General features: G+C 40.3%; 1 protein-coding gene across 2 annotated transcripts; it reads left to right on the top strand.

Annotated features, from left to right (window-relative positions):
• Positions 1–83: 83 nt before the first annotated feature.
• LOC137277108 (uncharacterized) lies at positions 84–16,563 on the top strand. 2 transcript variants are annotated; one of them, XM_067808771.1, is made up of 5 exons: positions 84–219; positions 2,809–2,914; positions 11,074–11,444; positions 12,009–12,152; positions 13,719–16,563. In XM_067808771.1, the coding sequence occupies exons 3-5, from the start codon at positions 11,198–11,200 to the stop codon at positions 13,922–13,924; spliced, it is 597 nt and encodes a 198-aa protein (XP_067664872.1). In that variant the 5' UTR covers positions 84–219; positions 2,809–2,914; positions 11,074–11,197; the 3' UTR covers positions 13,925–16,563. The 2 variants fall into 2 exon arrangements, with proteins under 2 accessions (XP_067664872.1, XP_067664873.1); XM_067808772.1 differs by lacking the exons at positions 84–219; positions 2,809–2,914 and adding an exon at positions 7,827–7,906.
• The last annotated feature ends 1,390 nt before the right edge of the window (positions 16,564–17,953 follow it).

Raw genomic sequence — 17,953 nt, 5'->3', positions numbered from 1 at the left:
GTCTATAAATAACTCGCTGTTGTTGGAAAAGCTGTTTTTATAAGCGCCTGCCTGCTATGAATAAATCTCACAAGGAACAATTTGGGTAGACACCGTCCCGCCCGTAAACAGCAGCACCAAAAATAGTCAACTGAGTATTTGTGATTCACAGAGAGGGTCCGTGATTCTCCAGGTGTTACGAGGCGTTACACCAGCAAGGTATCCCCGTCTTCATTCACCGTAAGTCACTTCTATATATTTGCATGCGTTTGAATTGCTCAAGATTTCGGAAAACATGTTTCCATAAATAACTTTCAGAACTATCGGAATTCCACACCGTTCCTTGCCTGACGGCCCCATTCAGATATGAATGTGTAGCTGTAGAATGCACTCCAGGCTCCTGTCAGTACTACCAATTACATTCCTGGAATTACCTCACACCGAGTGATCAGAGCGTGTGTTCTGGAGTTACTATATCTAATTGTTGTACACAACATGTGCTTCACTCATTGCGTTTATACAGAATTGTGGACTAGAATTTCATAAATATGCATTCTTCTATATTCATTCGAGCAGAGAGGAACATAAAATCAGAATTACTATTATACAGTGATTATATGTTAATATCATTCATCAAATATTTTATTAATGTCAATATAATAAGTATATTTATGTTAGCACATTATTTGGGTTTGGGGTAATAATTATTCATGTAAATTCTTAGACTTAATGCGTATGCGATGGTCACATCGTTTGATTAGTATGAAAAGTTAGAACCGCTTCTTCAGATAACGGATATTAAATTACCAAAAGAGCCTGCTTGGGGTTATTTGGCCTTTAACCTTTCAGCACAGCATCCCCTTATCTATAGCAGGGTGCCACAAGGCATGTGCGGGTTCTGTTTGGGTTACAGTTATAGATGAGAATGGAGCTATATATGCTCTTCCTAGCTGAAAACCCGTGATCATATTCCAGCAATATTTTCTAGAATCGAGAATGGCATTGTAGACCACAGCCCCGGGACTGACTATATACAAACTAGCTACAATGGATGATAAATATAACAGGAAACAAGTAATTGTAAACTGTGTAATTCAGTTTCCACGTCGTTGTTTGAGGACGTTTAGGAAATAAATGCTTACTTCCCACTAGTCTGCCAGTCATGCAAACCCTGAAGCAAATATATCCAAGAAAGCCCACGCAAGTCTAGAAGATAGATGACGGTCAAGATTTCCACACCTCAAGTCACACGGCTCCTTCTCATTGTATATATTTATTTACTGTGCACTCATTTTTCTGTAAAATGTGTTAATTTCAGAGACTAGTCGTTAGTCTAATCTGATCAGGATTTAAGACTGAATATACTCCGATACGTCGAGTTCCTCAAATGAAGTTGACAACCAATTCTCACCTGTATGTATATCAGTCCAAAATGCCGGTCTCAAGTGCTGTTATGACCTTACTGGTTCATCATTCATATTTCGACTGAAATGTACATCAAGTAGTCGGGGCTAAAATGTTGGTTACGTCCGCCTGTTACATGTTATTTCATACGTAATACATGTTATTGCACACAAACAATACAGTATAATACTCCTAGAGTGAGTGAGTTTGGTCTTCCTTGTCTAATCAATATGCCTCCCATATATGTGGGGACACCAGAAATGAGCTTCGCACATTGTACCCATTTGGGGAATCGAACCCTGGTCTTGGGCGTGGCGACTGAATGCTTTTACCAATGCTACCCGCCCCTAATACTCTTGGTGTACCAGATGTGTAATGACTTGTCAGAATTGTCACAGAATTATAACATTACAGAATCGTGTGTAGCGGCATAATAATATTGTGAACTGACAATTTAGAACCCAGCAGGGAATACACAGTGACCCACTGTCAACCGCGGAGTCAGATCGACACACTTTATTCAAATTTAGCAAGACCTTTTTGCATAATTCGTTGCAATTTGAGTTAAGTTAAGTTGGATTTAACGTCACATCGGCATTATGTCAGCCTTATACGAGATCAAGTCTGCATGGTCCATGTTCCAAAAAGGTTTTGTTTCAGAAATATATATTTTCATTTCACTACCATTTCAAGGACAGAAAATGTATAGCACCAAACATAGAAGCAAGCAAATCTCTATGCTCTTTACAAAAAAATACAATTTATGATACCTGATTCCCTCTGGTAATTTACTTTCAGATGCCCGCTCACATTTGAAAGCACGTATTCTGAATAGAAATACACTTGGACTGAATTCTTTCCGATGACTGTGGGAGGTGTGCAAGCAGACACATAACCATTGTCAGAATGTCTCGCACAACATTCCAAATTATGTCAGTGTTATAACACAGGGCGAGCAATGACTGCTAAATGAGTTTTGTGAAACTTGAATAAATGTTTCAGTTACTGTGTCAAATAATACATGCGATCGTATACAACATCAGCTCGTTGTTGAGTTTAAAAACTTGACATATGTACGTTATTGTGTGTGAAAACAGTGTGTTGTTGAGACGAGGTGTTTATTTTGCCGATGCTGTTTTCAACAGATTTAGGGTTCGAGGTCACACCGATACACAGTTTCAGAGCTAGATGCACGATGATAAACGCGGCATTTAAAAGCATCTGTAACCTAGTGAAGTACTTCCGTATGAAATTATAAACGCATGTGCCATTTTCTATCGCTTCCTTTATGACGCCACACACTGCTATTCCCATGCTGGCTGTGGGAAGGCTGGATTCGAAAACAAACAATTGACCCTCTCTGGCACTTGAAGTGTGACCTGAATGTAATCGCTGTATGATAATTGTTTTTACACACCCCTTCAGTTGACAAGGAGTCTTCAGCGTGGGACATACACGCTTCTACAAGAAACATCTCCTGGTTTTGACCTTATAGCCCTCGTCTTTTGGTCTGGCTCATCAACCACAGCTGGTGAGTGTTGTTTTCGCCGTCTCTTTAGCTGCTGAACGAAAGCCTGCATGTAGAGTAGTACATCACCGCTTGGTAATAACGTTATATCATTACATCGTGCACAGTGTGGTGCAGTTCTATTTTAGACTCCCATTTTGGAAAGTGTAAATTCTTGAAATGTTTGGATAAGTGACAAAATGTAGGGGAATCCAGTTGACTTATAAGGAGTCAGTGTCTGGAGATCTGTCCTATAGTTCCGAGGCTAGCTCTCACTGCCACATATGATGATTCTGTCTCGACTGTTGATGCCTCACGCTTTGTGTATTACAACAACATATGTGCAAAAGCACCATGTAGCCTATATGTAAATGAATGTATCCTTACTGCAGCCACCTCTGTATACTGCGACCTTACATTCTGTCTATGTACCTTGCAAGTAGGGGCTACTTCTCTAGATGCTACAGTCATGTATCATGTCTCTACCTACTACAACCTCAGATCATGTCCAAGTATACTGCAACGAGGGACCACATCTCTACATACTACAACCTCAGATCATGTCCAAGTATACTGCAACGAGGGACCACATCTCTACATACTACAACCTTATATAATGTCCATGTATGTTGCAAGTAGACACCTCACATTTACATACGACAATCGCATATCATGTCTATGTATATTGCAACTAGAAACACCATCTCTACTGCTACATCCTTAGATCATGCCCATGTATATTGCAACGTGAAACCACATCTCTGAATACTACAACCTCAGACCATATCTATGTATACTGCAACGAGGGACCGCATCTCTGCACACAACCTTAAATCATATCGTTGCATATTGCAGCTAGGGACACGATCTCTACATGCTGCATCCTTAGATCATGTCTATATATATTGCAACTAAATACGTCATTTATACATAGTGCAACCTCAAATCATGTCCATGTATATTGCAACTAGAGAAGACCTCATCTCTACATGCTACAACCTTAGATCATGTCCATGTATATTGCAACTAGAGAAGACCTCATCTCTACATGCTACAACCTCAGATAGTGTCTATATATATTGCAACTAAATACGTCATTTATACATAGTGCAACCTCAAATCATGTCCATGCATATTGCAACTAGAGAAGACCTCATCTCTACATGCTACAACCTTAGATCATGTCCATGTATATTGCAACTAGAGAAGACCTCATCTCTACATGCTACAACCTTAGATCATGTCCATGTATATTGCAACTAGAGAAGACCTCATCTCTACATGCTACAACCTTAGATCATGTCCATGTATATTGCAACTAGAGAAGACCTCATCTCTACATGCTACAACCTTAGATCATGTCCATGTATATTGCAACTAAAGACGCCATCTATGCATGCTACAACCTCAGATAGTGTCTATATATATTGCAACTAAATACGTCATTTATACATAGTGCAACCTCAAATCATGTCCATGTATATTGCAACTAGAGAAGACCTCATCTCTACATGCTACAACCTTAGATCATGTCTATGCATTTTGCAACTAAAGACGCCATCTATACATGCTACAACCTTAGATCATGTCTATGCATTTTGCAACTTAAGACGCCATCTATACCACAAGGGCTTGTATCGCTTTGAAACGGCGTTCGAAAGACATATAGATGTATTGACCCTACCCTAGTACTATCCTTTTATATAGTACTAGGGTAGGGTCAATACATCTATATGTCTTTCGAACGCCGTTTCAAAGCGATACAAGCCCCTGTGATCTATACATGCTACAACCTTAGATCATGCCTATGCATACTGTAACTAGAGACACCATCTCTACATGCTACAACCTCAGATCATGCCCATGTATATTGCAACTAAAGACGCCATCTCTACATGCTACAACCTTAGATCATGTCCATGTATATTGCAACTAAAACCCGAATGTCTGTATAATGCAACCTGAGACCATCTCTGCATTCTTGAACCTGAGATCACACTGTCTTACCTTAAACACACGCCACATCTCTGTATACTGCGTTTATTCAACACATCTTAATACTACAAACAGACATCGCGTCTATTTACAGGGTAACTACAGTAGACTGTGTATACCATAGTCTGATATATACCACCAGTCTAAAACTGCAGCCAGACACCACAATGCTGTAGAAACTGCAATTACACACTATCTAAAAACAGTGAACATAAAACCAAATCATCCAGTTCGTACTTCAGAAGGATAGGGACGATTTCTCATTAACACACCATGCCACTGCCAAGAAAGGGATCAAATTTATTCACACCACAAATTACACAACAAACGAATGAGTCAGGTGACAATGCAATGCAATACAATACAATACAATGCTGGTTACCAGGGCACGTCGACACTGATAACACATATAGCAGCGTAAGTTCTTGACAAATCTGATACCAATCCCGTACATATACAGAGACTTCAAACTCCATATCACAAGAGCCTTTTGCGAAAGAGGTACGGCACCCAAGCACCCAAGAAATAAACTTCACGAATTGAAATCATCAGTTGGTTGCACCACCTTGGGTTGTCAAAACGTGATGATGTAATTCTACGGTTTATATTACTCATTATTATCTGTTCAAAACGGATAGAAATAGGCCTCCTAAGCGTATGTCTCGCGATGAAGTAGTCACCATCAAACATATACTACTTGACTTAGTGGAATTTGAAAATGCTTTGAACTCACATCATGAAGCGATAATTGTGAAACATCTGTTTTTCCTTCTGAGCTGGCACCTGATTCTGAACTACTAGAGACTTCTGTGGTTGAGCGGGTTAGGCGATTGAGCTTTGTGTTGGCGACAAGGTGTCTGGCTCTCAGGGTGTGGGTTCCACTCCCGAGTGGGGCTTAACTCAAAAAGGTTTCTAGAAACTGTACTGTACAAAGAAAGCCTAATCCCCAGTATAACCTATGTAGCTACTAGATAAACTGACCTGTATCGTGATTTGTAACTATATACATATGTAATGTGATACAAATTGCTTGTTTCTGAATTTGGTGCCATGACTTTTTCTGTTTGTAAAGAACAATGTTAAAATAATGAAATGAATAAACATAAACAGTTACTATTTACTGAAAATGTGTATGTGTGCAGACGTGCGCTCTTCTCTATAAGGCTCAAGCTATGTCGATGCAACGTTAAATGTTAACTCCCTCACTCTCTACTCACCTACAGTACTGAATTACAAGATGGATACATCCAAGTAGTCACTCGAAGCATGGGGAAGTGTATTTGGTCTTCCTATGAAAAAAGGAAATCGGAAACCGCAAACCGTACATCTTTGAAAGTAGATGTTTTGCGGGAAACGTATTTATCCACACATGACTATAACTTTAGATGTAGTTCCTGTGTTGACAGTGTCACGTTACATGGTGTTATATTACCCAACAAACAAGGTGCGGAATACTTACACAGTGTTGAAGTGGTTAAGTGCAGCATATCTCCCAGAGCCTAGATTGTCGAAGCTCTCTTAGCGCTAAGATAGCCATAAGTGCCATGCATACATTGCTATTTACTTACGAATGCCAAGGAGTAAGAAAGCTTCGAACAATCAGGCCCTGGGCCTAGAGTTTCGAAGTACTGTGAGCGCTAAGATAGCTCGAAAATCGAGGCCCTGATATCAGCATTGTCGATATGGCAAAATCAAATGATACCAGTTCCTCAGCCGGATTCGGACACTGCGCTAGAAAACACGATGACACTGCATTGACATAATCATTGTTTAAGTTATGGAATATTGTTGTCACTTTGTTCTGTGTTTCATACCATGGACGGCACATAACTTTGTATGGATGCGAGGTATGGGGATTTGAAAACGTGTCAACTCTGAAACATCTATCATCAAGTATAAGACAAAATATTGTGAATGTAACTCTTTTATTGTATACACAACGTTTCGGGGCTTTTTAAGCCTTGTTCCTTCGCCAGGCAAGGAGAAGCCCAGAAATGTTTTTTTATAAAATACAGAAGAATGTGACATCCATAATATTTTGTCTTCTACCTGAATACCAACTTCTATATGCCGCTCATGAACCTTACCTGTAATCAGGAAGAAAACGTTTTCTTGGTGTGAGGTGAACTTAGATGACTCCGCTTTGTGAAGATGAGAATGATAATGTTACTGGGCAGAAATAGGCTCCAGGAAATCATCTAAATTACATGATATTAATGCTTGATACGTACATGAGATCCAAAGGCACTATGTATAAAGTATAAAACATATTGTCCAAAGTTTGAATATGCCTTACATACTGCAAGAAAACTTTTGTGAGCCTTATATAAGTTTAGAACCTGTTACCATGACATACTCACTGAAACAGGGAGATGGAGGATTGTTTTCACTGAAAGAACCAGTCCATTCCAGTAAACCATCAGACCCTGGTCATGGTTCGGCTTTGTACGTACCTGTCCATCTTTACAAAACTAAGGAAAACGTCGTTAACATGGATTCTACTGCATTGAATTAACCAAATATGTCCAAAATAAACCTACGTTTCAATAAGTAGGCACATTGAAGGAAATGCCAAAGGTTTGTGAAATCATCATATCAATCTTTCAAGTACCCCTCCCCTTAATTAATTGCACATTATGTTGTTACCATGGTGAAAACGTGTATATGTGCATGCACGAATGCTGTGAACCTGTCCATATGAAGATGTAGATGTGTTATGCTGTTGGAATGTGTTTGCTCCTTCGATGCTGCTGATAACGACCTGAGTGAAAAGTTCACAAGGACCAAAGTATGTCACAATCACTGTGTTTTACTTACATGTGTATATCAACAGTGGAGAACGCTGGGAGTATTACCGAGTGCTGCGGTGTCAACGAACACTCAGTCAACTTATGAGGGAACCGACACCGCCCTAGACCCACATTTGTAAGAATCAACACTGGGCATGATGAATGTGAGAACCGACGTTGTAACTGGCCTACATCACGTGCTTGACATTGAACAGAGTTCTGAACGTGTGCGGTAATAGATGTTTCATTACGTTTACACCACGTGCATGAGACAGCAGTGTTCTGAATATATGTGGCAACAGACATTACTAAACGTTTACATCACGTGCTTGACACTGACCAGTGTCTTGAACTTATGCAGTAACAAGCATTTCAATACGTTTACTGCATGTGCATAAGACTGACCAGTGTCTTGAACTTATGCAGTAACAAGTATTTCAATACGTTTACTGCATGTGCATAAGATTGATCAGTGTCTTGAACTTATGCAGTAACAAGCATTTCAATACGTTTACTGCATGTGCATAAGACTGATCAGTGTCTTGAACTTATGCAGTAACAAGCATTCCAATACGTTTACTGCATGTGCATAAGACTGACCAGTATCTTGAACTTATGCAGTAACAAGCATTTCAATACGTTTACTGCATGTGCATAAGATTGATCAGTGTCTTGAACTTATGCAGTAACAATCATTTCAATACGTTTACTGCATGTGCATAAGACTGATCAGTGTCTTGAACTTATGCAGTAACAAGCATTCCAATACGTTTACTGCATGTGCATAAGACTGACCAGTATCTTGAACTTATGCAGTAACAAGCATTTCAATACGTTTACTGCATGTGCATAAGATTGATCAGTGTCTTGAACTTATGCAGTAACAAGCATTTCAATACGTTTACTGCATGTGCATAAGACTGACCAGTGTCTTGAACTTATGCAGTAACAAGCATTTCAATACGTTTACTGCATGTGCATACGACTGCACAATGTTCTGAATCTATGAAGTAACAAGCATTTCAATACGTTTACATCACGTGCTTCAGACTGAACAGTGTCCTGAACATACGTGCTAACGGACATATCAATACATTCACATCACGTGTATGAGAACCAGTTCTGTAATGAATTCTTACCTCAGGTGACATTTTATAGATTTTCATTTGTGTTAGCCACGTGTCTTAGACAAACGCATGATGACGACAAGTTGATGGAGACGGCAGGAAGGGGGTTAAAGTACAGCGCCAACACCGCGCTACCTCACCCACTCCAGGCCTATACAGCGACGGCCGATTTACTGTAAATTATAAAGATTTAGGAGCACTGGATCAAGGTCGGGACCCAAGGTTAGGGAGCCGGAAACAATGGCTGAGGTAGAGTAGAAGATATACCCTGTGTCCGTTTCGGTTTATAATCACATGTGAAGAATCTTGGAGAACCATTCTCTCATTTCAACACATGGTTTGATAATAACTGCATCGTCGATTTCCCCCAGTCTCGCGGGTTTTGCACTATTACCTATACCTTAATGCCAGCAAGCTGTGTATAAATAGATGAGGATTCTCTCCTGGTACAGCTCTGGGGAGAGTTGAAAGAAGCCTGTGGCTGACATAAACATGTTCAGGCACCGTGTGATCAGATAGCGAACGTTATCCGTAGGTCAAGAGAGCACTCTAATTGGACAATATATTCCGAAGTTTGAGTTAAAGTATACCTTATGTCGGGCTGGAATAGAAATATGCTTAAAAGTGAGCGTCTAAATAGTATCTTACCGTTATATCTGACTAACCAGTTGTGGGAGTGCTTAAGTGAGGGAGTGTGGGAGTGAATGAGAGCCCATTTCCCCATTTAGCAGTGATATATCAATGTGTAAAGATAGTCCGAGGTGATGATATATGCTGCACATACGAGCTGGTTCTGAATGAATAACGACAATTATCAATGCAAATCTTGAATTAGATCTTGCGACGAGAAGATCCTGACATATCCAAGGGAGGCAACTATGCATAACATATGAGTCGTCCCAGACCAAGTGACCAGTAATTATGTTGACGAAAGCTAATACGTATTCGTTCTCGGCTCAAACGGTCCTCTTTTTAAAAGGAATAAACATATGATGCGTGTTACTGTTTTAGATCAACCAGTGATTCTGGGCCAGTATTGAACCAGGGTACCATTGCACAGAGCGAGCTTAGCGCTAAGGTGACTGTATGTCATACACCTTAATTTATGTCTAAGATCGTCTTGGCGCTAAGGTCGTTTTGTACAACGGTTCCCTTGACTATGTACTATGTAAAAGACGATTTAATCTAAATTCATCTATTTAGTTATCGGTTAATACTGAAATGGTGCTTGACTCATATACCTGTCAACATGACGACATGCCGGGGACGCTGCAAGTAATATCAATGACTGTTTGTCTGGTCCAGACTCGATTATCTCCAGTCGCCCCTTTCCGGAATACTAAATGGCAAGGCGTTTAAACACTCCAAAATCGGTACTGTTTCGCTTTTGTTACTGAACTTGTTAAACCTACAGAACCACTCATAGTTCGACATCGCTGCATTGCATTAGGAAACATGCAGTGGAGCAGAGAACGAAGATGTCAAATCTTTAGTTATCAGTTTACGGTACAAACTAAAACAATTAACAAATAATTATCTTGTTTAATTGGGGAATCTTATAGCGATATGTTGTAGACAACCCTGTCATTATTATAAGGAACAGCGATCAACGATGTCGGGTTTGGTGTATTCGAAGTCTTGTTAAACCTGATCCCCATCTAGGTCGGTAGTCTTTCGACAAGCACGTGTTATTTTGAGTTGAGATATATTCCTCTGAGGAATATATACCTATGTTTACATACCTCATATAGTTTACACCTTGTTGAGGCGCAAACTTTAGATTGTGGATTTCCTATTAGGGGTTACGGTACATATAATTATATTATTGCGGTACAAGGCATTCATTTGGGCCCGTTTTGGTCCGATGTATGAGAACTTACTTCCTAGAAGCCAGGAACAGTTGTATTGCAAAGAAATGCATAAGTATTGACAAAATAATTCGGTTTCTAGCCATCTTAGGGAAGATTAGAAAGGGGTAATAAAAACCGACAATACCGAATTTTTGGATTGTATTACAGCGTAACCAAAGAAGGCAAAATACCGCAGTTCTACTAGTTAATACCGTGGTATACCGTTTCACCTCTATTCTTTACCAATACCTGGACAACCGCTTCTGACACGATGGACTCTTCCATTGACCTGTTATTTCACGTGTTAGCATAATCTGTACCCGCTGAATGAATTCCTCACCCAACAGCACAATTCCATTACGAGGTCGTTGCTGCAGGTTACATTGGCAGACATTCAAACAAATGATTTTTGTTGTTTACAGGAATACGCGATGTTTGGAAAGTGACGCAAGATTTGGAACCAGCATCGGCAACGACGTCGTTCTCTCTGCTTCACTGTGAAAAGTGACCAGTACTCAAATCTGAAGAGACACTCAACCAAGCACGATGGCGGTCATGTCCGAAAAACGTGCTGCTCTGGGCTTTGTGTTCATCGAGATCGCCATCTTGACCACTTATTTTGTTGGCTTCATTCTGCCCAACTGGACACTTGTGACGGTGGATACCTGGCGAGAGATTAATCGTGCGTCCATGGGGATCTGGTCAGCGTGTGGATTTGATCACGACATTGAACTTCTGGCTGGAGACTTCTACCACGACCAGTGCATATCACTGCTCGAAGTGGGCGTCCCAGGTAACTCAGTAAATAACGTTTTGTTACATCACAGATTTTAAAACGTTATGCCATTGTGTGTATTCGTACTCACAACTGAAAATGTCACATCATTCATTCATTCATTCATTAAAGTTAAATGACCTAGAACATCAAACAAAGCAATTTCATATAGCTGATGAGGCATTTGGTCGTGTCAGTCAAACTAAGTATTTTCAAATCGTTGCAGTTATACCACCTGTCATAAAGTAACTGCTACGCTGACGCTTAGAAAATTCACTATTATGATTAAGAAATAACTCACTTTAATCTGAAAAGCACAGACACCCGCACAACCCCCACCCGTCCATCTGCGTTTTAAGGTGGGACGTTCAGGAGACCTTACGTCGGTGACAAATCTTGCTTTATTAAGGACTTTTCCATTAGCGAAGGCTTGGAGGAACAGAAAACATATTGTTCAGGGACAATCCGTGTTGGTGCCATTAGTGTATGAACTGATATGTTTGTAATACTCTATTGTGTTTCTGTTTTTCGAAGATATAAATATTTGCCAACTGTTTTGTGCCCTTTGCTTTCTGTTTGCAGGATGGGTGAGGGCAACGCAGGCATTTGCAGTTCTTGGTTTGTTTTTCGGTGTAGTGTGCGTAGTTCTCTCCCTTGTGATGGCGCTCGGGCCCTGGGACGAAGATGTCATCTTCAAGGTGTTTCTGCCGATCTGGTACATTGGCGGTGAGTGCCATCGACAACCTAAACCAACCAATATGTTAGATCGAGGAGTTGGGTGTAGCATGATTTTCAACAAGTGGGGCCTGCCAGCATGGTATATGGTGTTCCGTGTAGCAGCTTTCAGCATCTCATATTGGCCAGTGCAGTGTGGGTACTAATGGGAGTGAGTAGCATGGATGAACAACATACATCTGATTGTGATAGATCGGAGTGTGTAGCCGTGGTCATCAACCCATAGTTATGTCACTGTGACGTATTGTCGTGATCAACGACCCGCTTCAGTGTTTCAACGATCAGAACCCACACTGTCATGGAGGTATATCGGTGAGGCCAGTCAGTCTTGGGACGGGTAGGAGGACAACAACCCACACAACCCACAACCCACAACCCACAACCCACACTAGTTCTACCTCCGGTAGCAGACAGGCTGTTGTGGTTCTTACAGACACCTCCCAGTATTGTGCTGTTTAGGAGCCTTGTCACTATTCACATCGTTGTGGCTTCTCCTCATACCATCATGTCCACCTTGTGAGTCAGTGAAGTTTTTATTTACCCACAATGTTTTCACACCGTGTACCAAGTTAGTTCCCCGAGTTCATAGTGGGTGCATGATGCGTTGTGCGTGAATGATATCTAGTCATCACGTACTTGTATGTTACCTCGATTTGTACTTTCTGTCTATTATAGTCCCAGATAGTCTGTGCTAGTTATTTATGCCGTTTCGTCTGAAACTGGTGAATGGATTGAAATACGCCTGCATAGGGCATTCAGAGTTATTACCGTGACAAAGAACAATAACAAACTATCAGGAAATACTGTCATGTCGAATGTGAATACGGCCTTCGGCTAGGGTCCTACTGGCTGACTTCTCTGTCTGAGAACAGACTAACGTTTAGCCTATGAGTATACAAACAATTTTGATACTGACAAAGAAACCCATATAAAATGATAAGGAGCTCCAGGGAGACCAGGGATGAGGGAATCTAGACTTGCTTCATTTCGAGCGTAAACATTGCAAGGGGGGAGGGGGGGGAGGGGTGCTAGGCAGTAGGGTAAATGATGTGGTTCGGGGACTGTGAGACAGACTAGTCTGAGTATAGAGGGGCTAAGATCAAGGATAAACAATATTTCAGTTAATACTAATATATGATCGTGTGTTGGCCCAGTGTTGGAGTAACCTTATTTGATGCAGGAGGTGAACATTTACCTCTTTGACGTAACGGACGAGTAAGGATTATGATCAACGCTAGAAAACCTTGACTCATATTCAGGATACGAGTGGGATTTGGTCCACACTCTGCATGGTGAAATACGGCGCCTAATTACCCGTCTGGCGGTCTAACATTGGGTCAACGTTATCATTTACATGTCTAATTGGTATTTTGGGAGATGCTGTTTGATGAACATAAAGACTTTCCTGGATTTCATGGTAGTTATACCTGATGATGGGCCCGGAACAGGCCAAGAAACGTTGTATTAAAGGATGAAAAGGTGAAATCCAGAAAATTCTTTATATTCAACATTATAATTTACGTTGAACCATCGTAGACCATCTATTTTCATTTTCAGGATTCTGTATGCTCGTGACAATCATAATCTACGGAGCCAGCTTGCCCCCTAGGGAACATGAAATACCCCGTCGCGGCATTGGCAACGAGTACACCATCACCACCATCAGATGGAAGTTCAGGACTGGCTTCGTACTGGAGGCCATAGCAGCATGTTTGTGGAACGCTTTCGGCTTCGTGTTCCTGTGTGCTGTGTGCTGCACGTGAACGCTGCTTTCATGAAAGAGGATACTCTGAATGGATCGTTATTACTAGGGTCACGTGGCCTGGATGTTTTCTGCTACGCTGGAATAACATTTGCATCTACAACTGACTTACACACAGTGTTTACTACAGACCATGCATGGTGTGAAAGTGAGGCCCCAGTACGTTAAAACAGATATATCTATATAACCGAGCAGTATTAAGCCTGGTGTGAAGGTAAAGGCTGGAGTCAAGTACGAAATCGGCAGAGGGCAATGCTGTTGATTCACCAAAGACGAGAATGCCAATGATATTTTTTACACCCACTGTCAAAGCATACCGATAGATAATTATATTCAAGGACTTTTGGCCACCATTGAAAATATTGCATATGTACGCACACGTACACAAACGCACGCACGCACGCACACACACATATATACACACACATACACACATATATGCGTGCATGCACGCGTGCGTGCGTATGTATGTGTGTGTGTGTGTGTATATATATATCTGTAATTGTCACTGTATTAACATGTCATCATGTTGGTATATAACTGAACTTATGGATGTTGTTGATGGTACAGACTTCATATGAACATTGTGCCAACCATCCAGACGAGATGTCAATCTTCAATCTTCTCTTTTTAAACAGGTGGTTTTCTCGACTGGGTGTCAACGGGTGTCTTCAACCCTAATTAATGTCAGTACACTTTCAATTCTTAATTCACGTACATCCTTGTTCAGTCTTTACATTGAGTCCAAATAATTGCCAGTACACCTCAACACAAAGCAATAGTAGTACACCTTACCATTCAACCACCAAAATACCAATTTACCTTATACATCCCAAAGAAGTAGTAGTACACCTAAAACATTCAACCCAAGAAATACCAGTATGCTCTAAACATTCAACCTAAGAAATACCAGTATGCTCTAAACATTCTACCCAAGAAATACCAGTATGCTCAACCCAAGAAATACCAGTATGCTCTAAACATTCAACCAGTTACCAGTTCGATATAGCAAAATTAGAAATCTTAAATTATCTTTTACAGAAATCACAACATAAAATAATAAGAATAATGTCTTGATTACAACTGATTTTGCTTTGACTACATCTTTTGAGTGCATAATGATATAACAGTAGATATATAGAGAAATGATTGACATTCATTGCCTTTAACTTATGTATCTAATCATATTATTTATACGCAGTCGATTTTCACCATCTATTTATAAGCAGCATAACGGTGCATAATGTATATTCATTATTAACAATCAGTTTATGTACAAATAGCATTACATATAGCCAATGACAGAGTGAGAGCCATCCCCTAGAATGTCATACCACCCCGACATGGCAACGGAGTGGCTTGGCACTGTGCCAGTACTGCATTAACAGCTGCAGTCGGTGTACCTGTGTTCTGTAATGTAGCTGTTCACAAACAAATACACAGACTGACTTTTTTTACCTATGCGAGGGTTCTGTAAAAACATTATAAGTACATCACGGTGTTAAACATAATAATTATTCTTACTACGTTTGTTTAGTTTTTATGTTAATTAAATACGCCTCGAAAGCAGGAATAATATTCGACTGCATATATGCTTGTTTAGGTATGACTTGAAGACTGTAACGTTTGCGTTGTTGTTTGACCTAGATGTGTTCTCTTGCAACGCGCACAGTCCAGGTTCGAACCCCCCATATTAACTCATTTATAGTACTATGTGTTATGACTACAACGTTAGCGTTAAAGGTTCTGACAGTGTGAACAGAACAGGGTGACGAAGTTCATATGTTCTCCAAGCAGCACCGTTCCTTCTGCATTGCCCTGTTCGGAGCTAGTTGTGACTAGCCAAATAAATAGAAGATATTATTAGACAAACATGTGGTTAGATACAACTATTATTATATCATGTATATGTTGCTACAGATACTAATATTTTATTGTAAATTGTATTTTTATATTGTCTATTGTTTGCCATCATGATTCAAAAGATAACGATGGTTGTATGGCATAATTCTTTGCTATGCTACAGGACAACCTTAGAGTATGTTATATTTTCCAGACACAATTCACTTATGTGGATTAACATCTCTTTACTTATACTTATAACCAGTGTGTCGTGGATCATGTGTTTATGAACGTGGTTATAACCATGTAACCATTTCCACCTGATGTTATGTATATGATATACTGTAAAATCATTTATTTTCGCGCGGCTTAATTTTCGCGTACATTACATTACTATTTCCATAAGTCATGCTGTGTATAATATTATTATTTATCTTGTGTTTTGTTCTTACAGTATTAATTACATTCGAAACAATCTTTTTGGACATGACTCGTAATCCGTTTTGGGTTAGATCTGAATAGTGGTGAGATCCCTAAATGGTCTGTCGGCGGTGCTGTATTCGGTCTCTTTAAACACAAGGTTATATCGTAATATATTGATGTAGAACTTGTGTTCTTTCTTACATATGTTTTGTTGCGCTTTCCATTGAAATTGCAGATATAGAAGAGGTATATTATCGTAGCTACGTCAGTTTATATTGTTCTATTTTTTGTTATAGATTTATAGTGCCTTTACTGCATGATTTGTTAGATATCGTTACCATTGTTACTTGTAAATAAACTGTTCTGGGAGAAGAACCAGTGTGTTGTGCTGACTATACGTTCAACAGGTATTTGGTTGGGTAACTGAAAGTCAGGTGAACACTAGCTGCCACACAATACAATAACAGGTATGTGTTAGTCATTGTACCGTTTCACGGACAGCTATGTACAAGTAGGACTACAGTCGGTATATGACCTACTGAACTATGTACAAGTAGGACTACAGTCGGTATGACCTACTGAACTATGTACAAGTAGGACTACAGTCGGTATGACCTACTGAACTATGTACAAGTAGGACTACATTCGGTATGACCTACTGAACTATATACAAGTAGGACTACAGTTGACATAGCCTACTGAACTATGTACAAGTAGGACTGCAATGGGCATGACCTACTGAACGATGTACAAGAAGGACTACAGTCGGCATATGACCTACTGAACTATGTACAAGTAGGACTACAGTCGGCATGATCTACTGAACTATGTACAAGTAGGACTACAATCGGCATGGCCTACTGCACTATGTACAAGTAGGACTACAGTCGGCATATGACCTACTGCACTATGTACAAGTAGGACTACAGTTGACATGTGACCTACTGAACTATGTACAAGGAGGACTACAGTCGGCATGATCTACTGAACTATGTACAAGTAGGACTACAATCGGCATGGCCTACTGCACTATGTACAAGTAGGACTACAGTCGGCGTATAGCCAACTAAACTATGTACAAGTAGGACTACAGTCGGCATATGACCTACTGAACTATGTACAAGTAGGACTACAGTCGGCATATGACCTACCGAACTATGTACAAGTAGGACTACAGTCGGCATAGCCTACTAAACTATGTAGTGAGTGATATGTTTGGTTTTACGCCGCACTCAGCAATATTCCAGCTATATGGCGGCGGTCTGTAAATAATCGAGTGTGGACCAGACAATCCAGTGACCAACAACATGAGCATCGATCTGCACAATTGGGAACCGATGACATGTGTCAACCAAGTCAGCGAGTCTGACCACCCGATCCCGTTAGTCGCCTCTTACGACAAGCATAGTCGCTTTTTATGGCAAGCATGGGTTGCTGAAGGCCTATTCTACCCCGGGACCTTCACGGGTCACTAAACTGTGTAAATGTAGCACAACAGTCGACATGGCCTACTGGACTATGTAAATATGGCACAATAGTCGATATGGCCTTCTGAACTATAAAATGTTGGAAAACAATCGACGTGGCCTACTTAACTATAACATGCAACACAACAGTCGACATTGCCTACTGGACTATGTAAATGTGGCACAATAGTCGATATGGCCTTCTGAACTATAAAATGTAGGAAAACTACGACGTGGCCTACTTAACTATCACAAGCAACACAACAGTCGACATGACTTACCGAACTATGTTCCCGCAA

Source organism: Haliotis asinina, chromosome 3, assembly GCF_037392515.1.
Source record: "Haliotis asinina isolate JCU_RB_2024 chromosome 3, JCU_Hal_asi_v2, whole genome shotgun sequence".
Classification (NCBI taxonomy): domain Eukaryota; kingdom Metazoa; phylum Mollusca; class Gastropoda; order Lepetellida; family Haliotidae; genus Haliotis; species Haliotis asinina.
Note: the sequence above shows the minus strand (reverse complement) of the source record. Positions and strands in the feature narration are given on the sequence as shown.

What these genes read in the sequence shown, in the direction of transcription:
- LOC137277108 (XM_067808771.1), top strand. Translation starts at nt 11,198, where the DNA reads ATGGCGGTCATGTCCGAAAAACGTGCTGCTCTGGGCTTTGTGTTCATC. An exon ending in GCTCGAAGTGGGCGTCCCAG is followed by an intron (nt 11,445 to 12,008) that starts GTAACTCAGTAA and finishes TTCTGTTTGCAG; the next exon opens with GATGGGTGAGGGCAACGCAG. An exon ending in GCCGATCTGGTACATTGGCG is followed by an intron (nt 12,153 to 13,718) that starts GTGAGTGCCATC and finishes TTTCATTTTCAG; the next exon opens with GATTCTGTATGCTCGTGACA.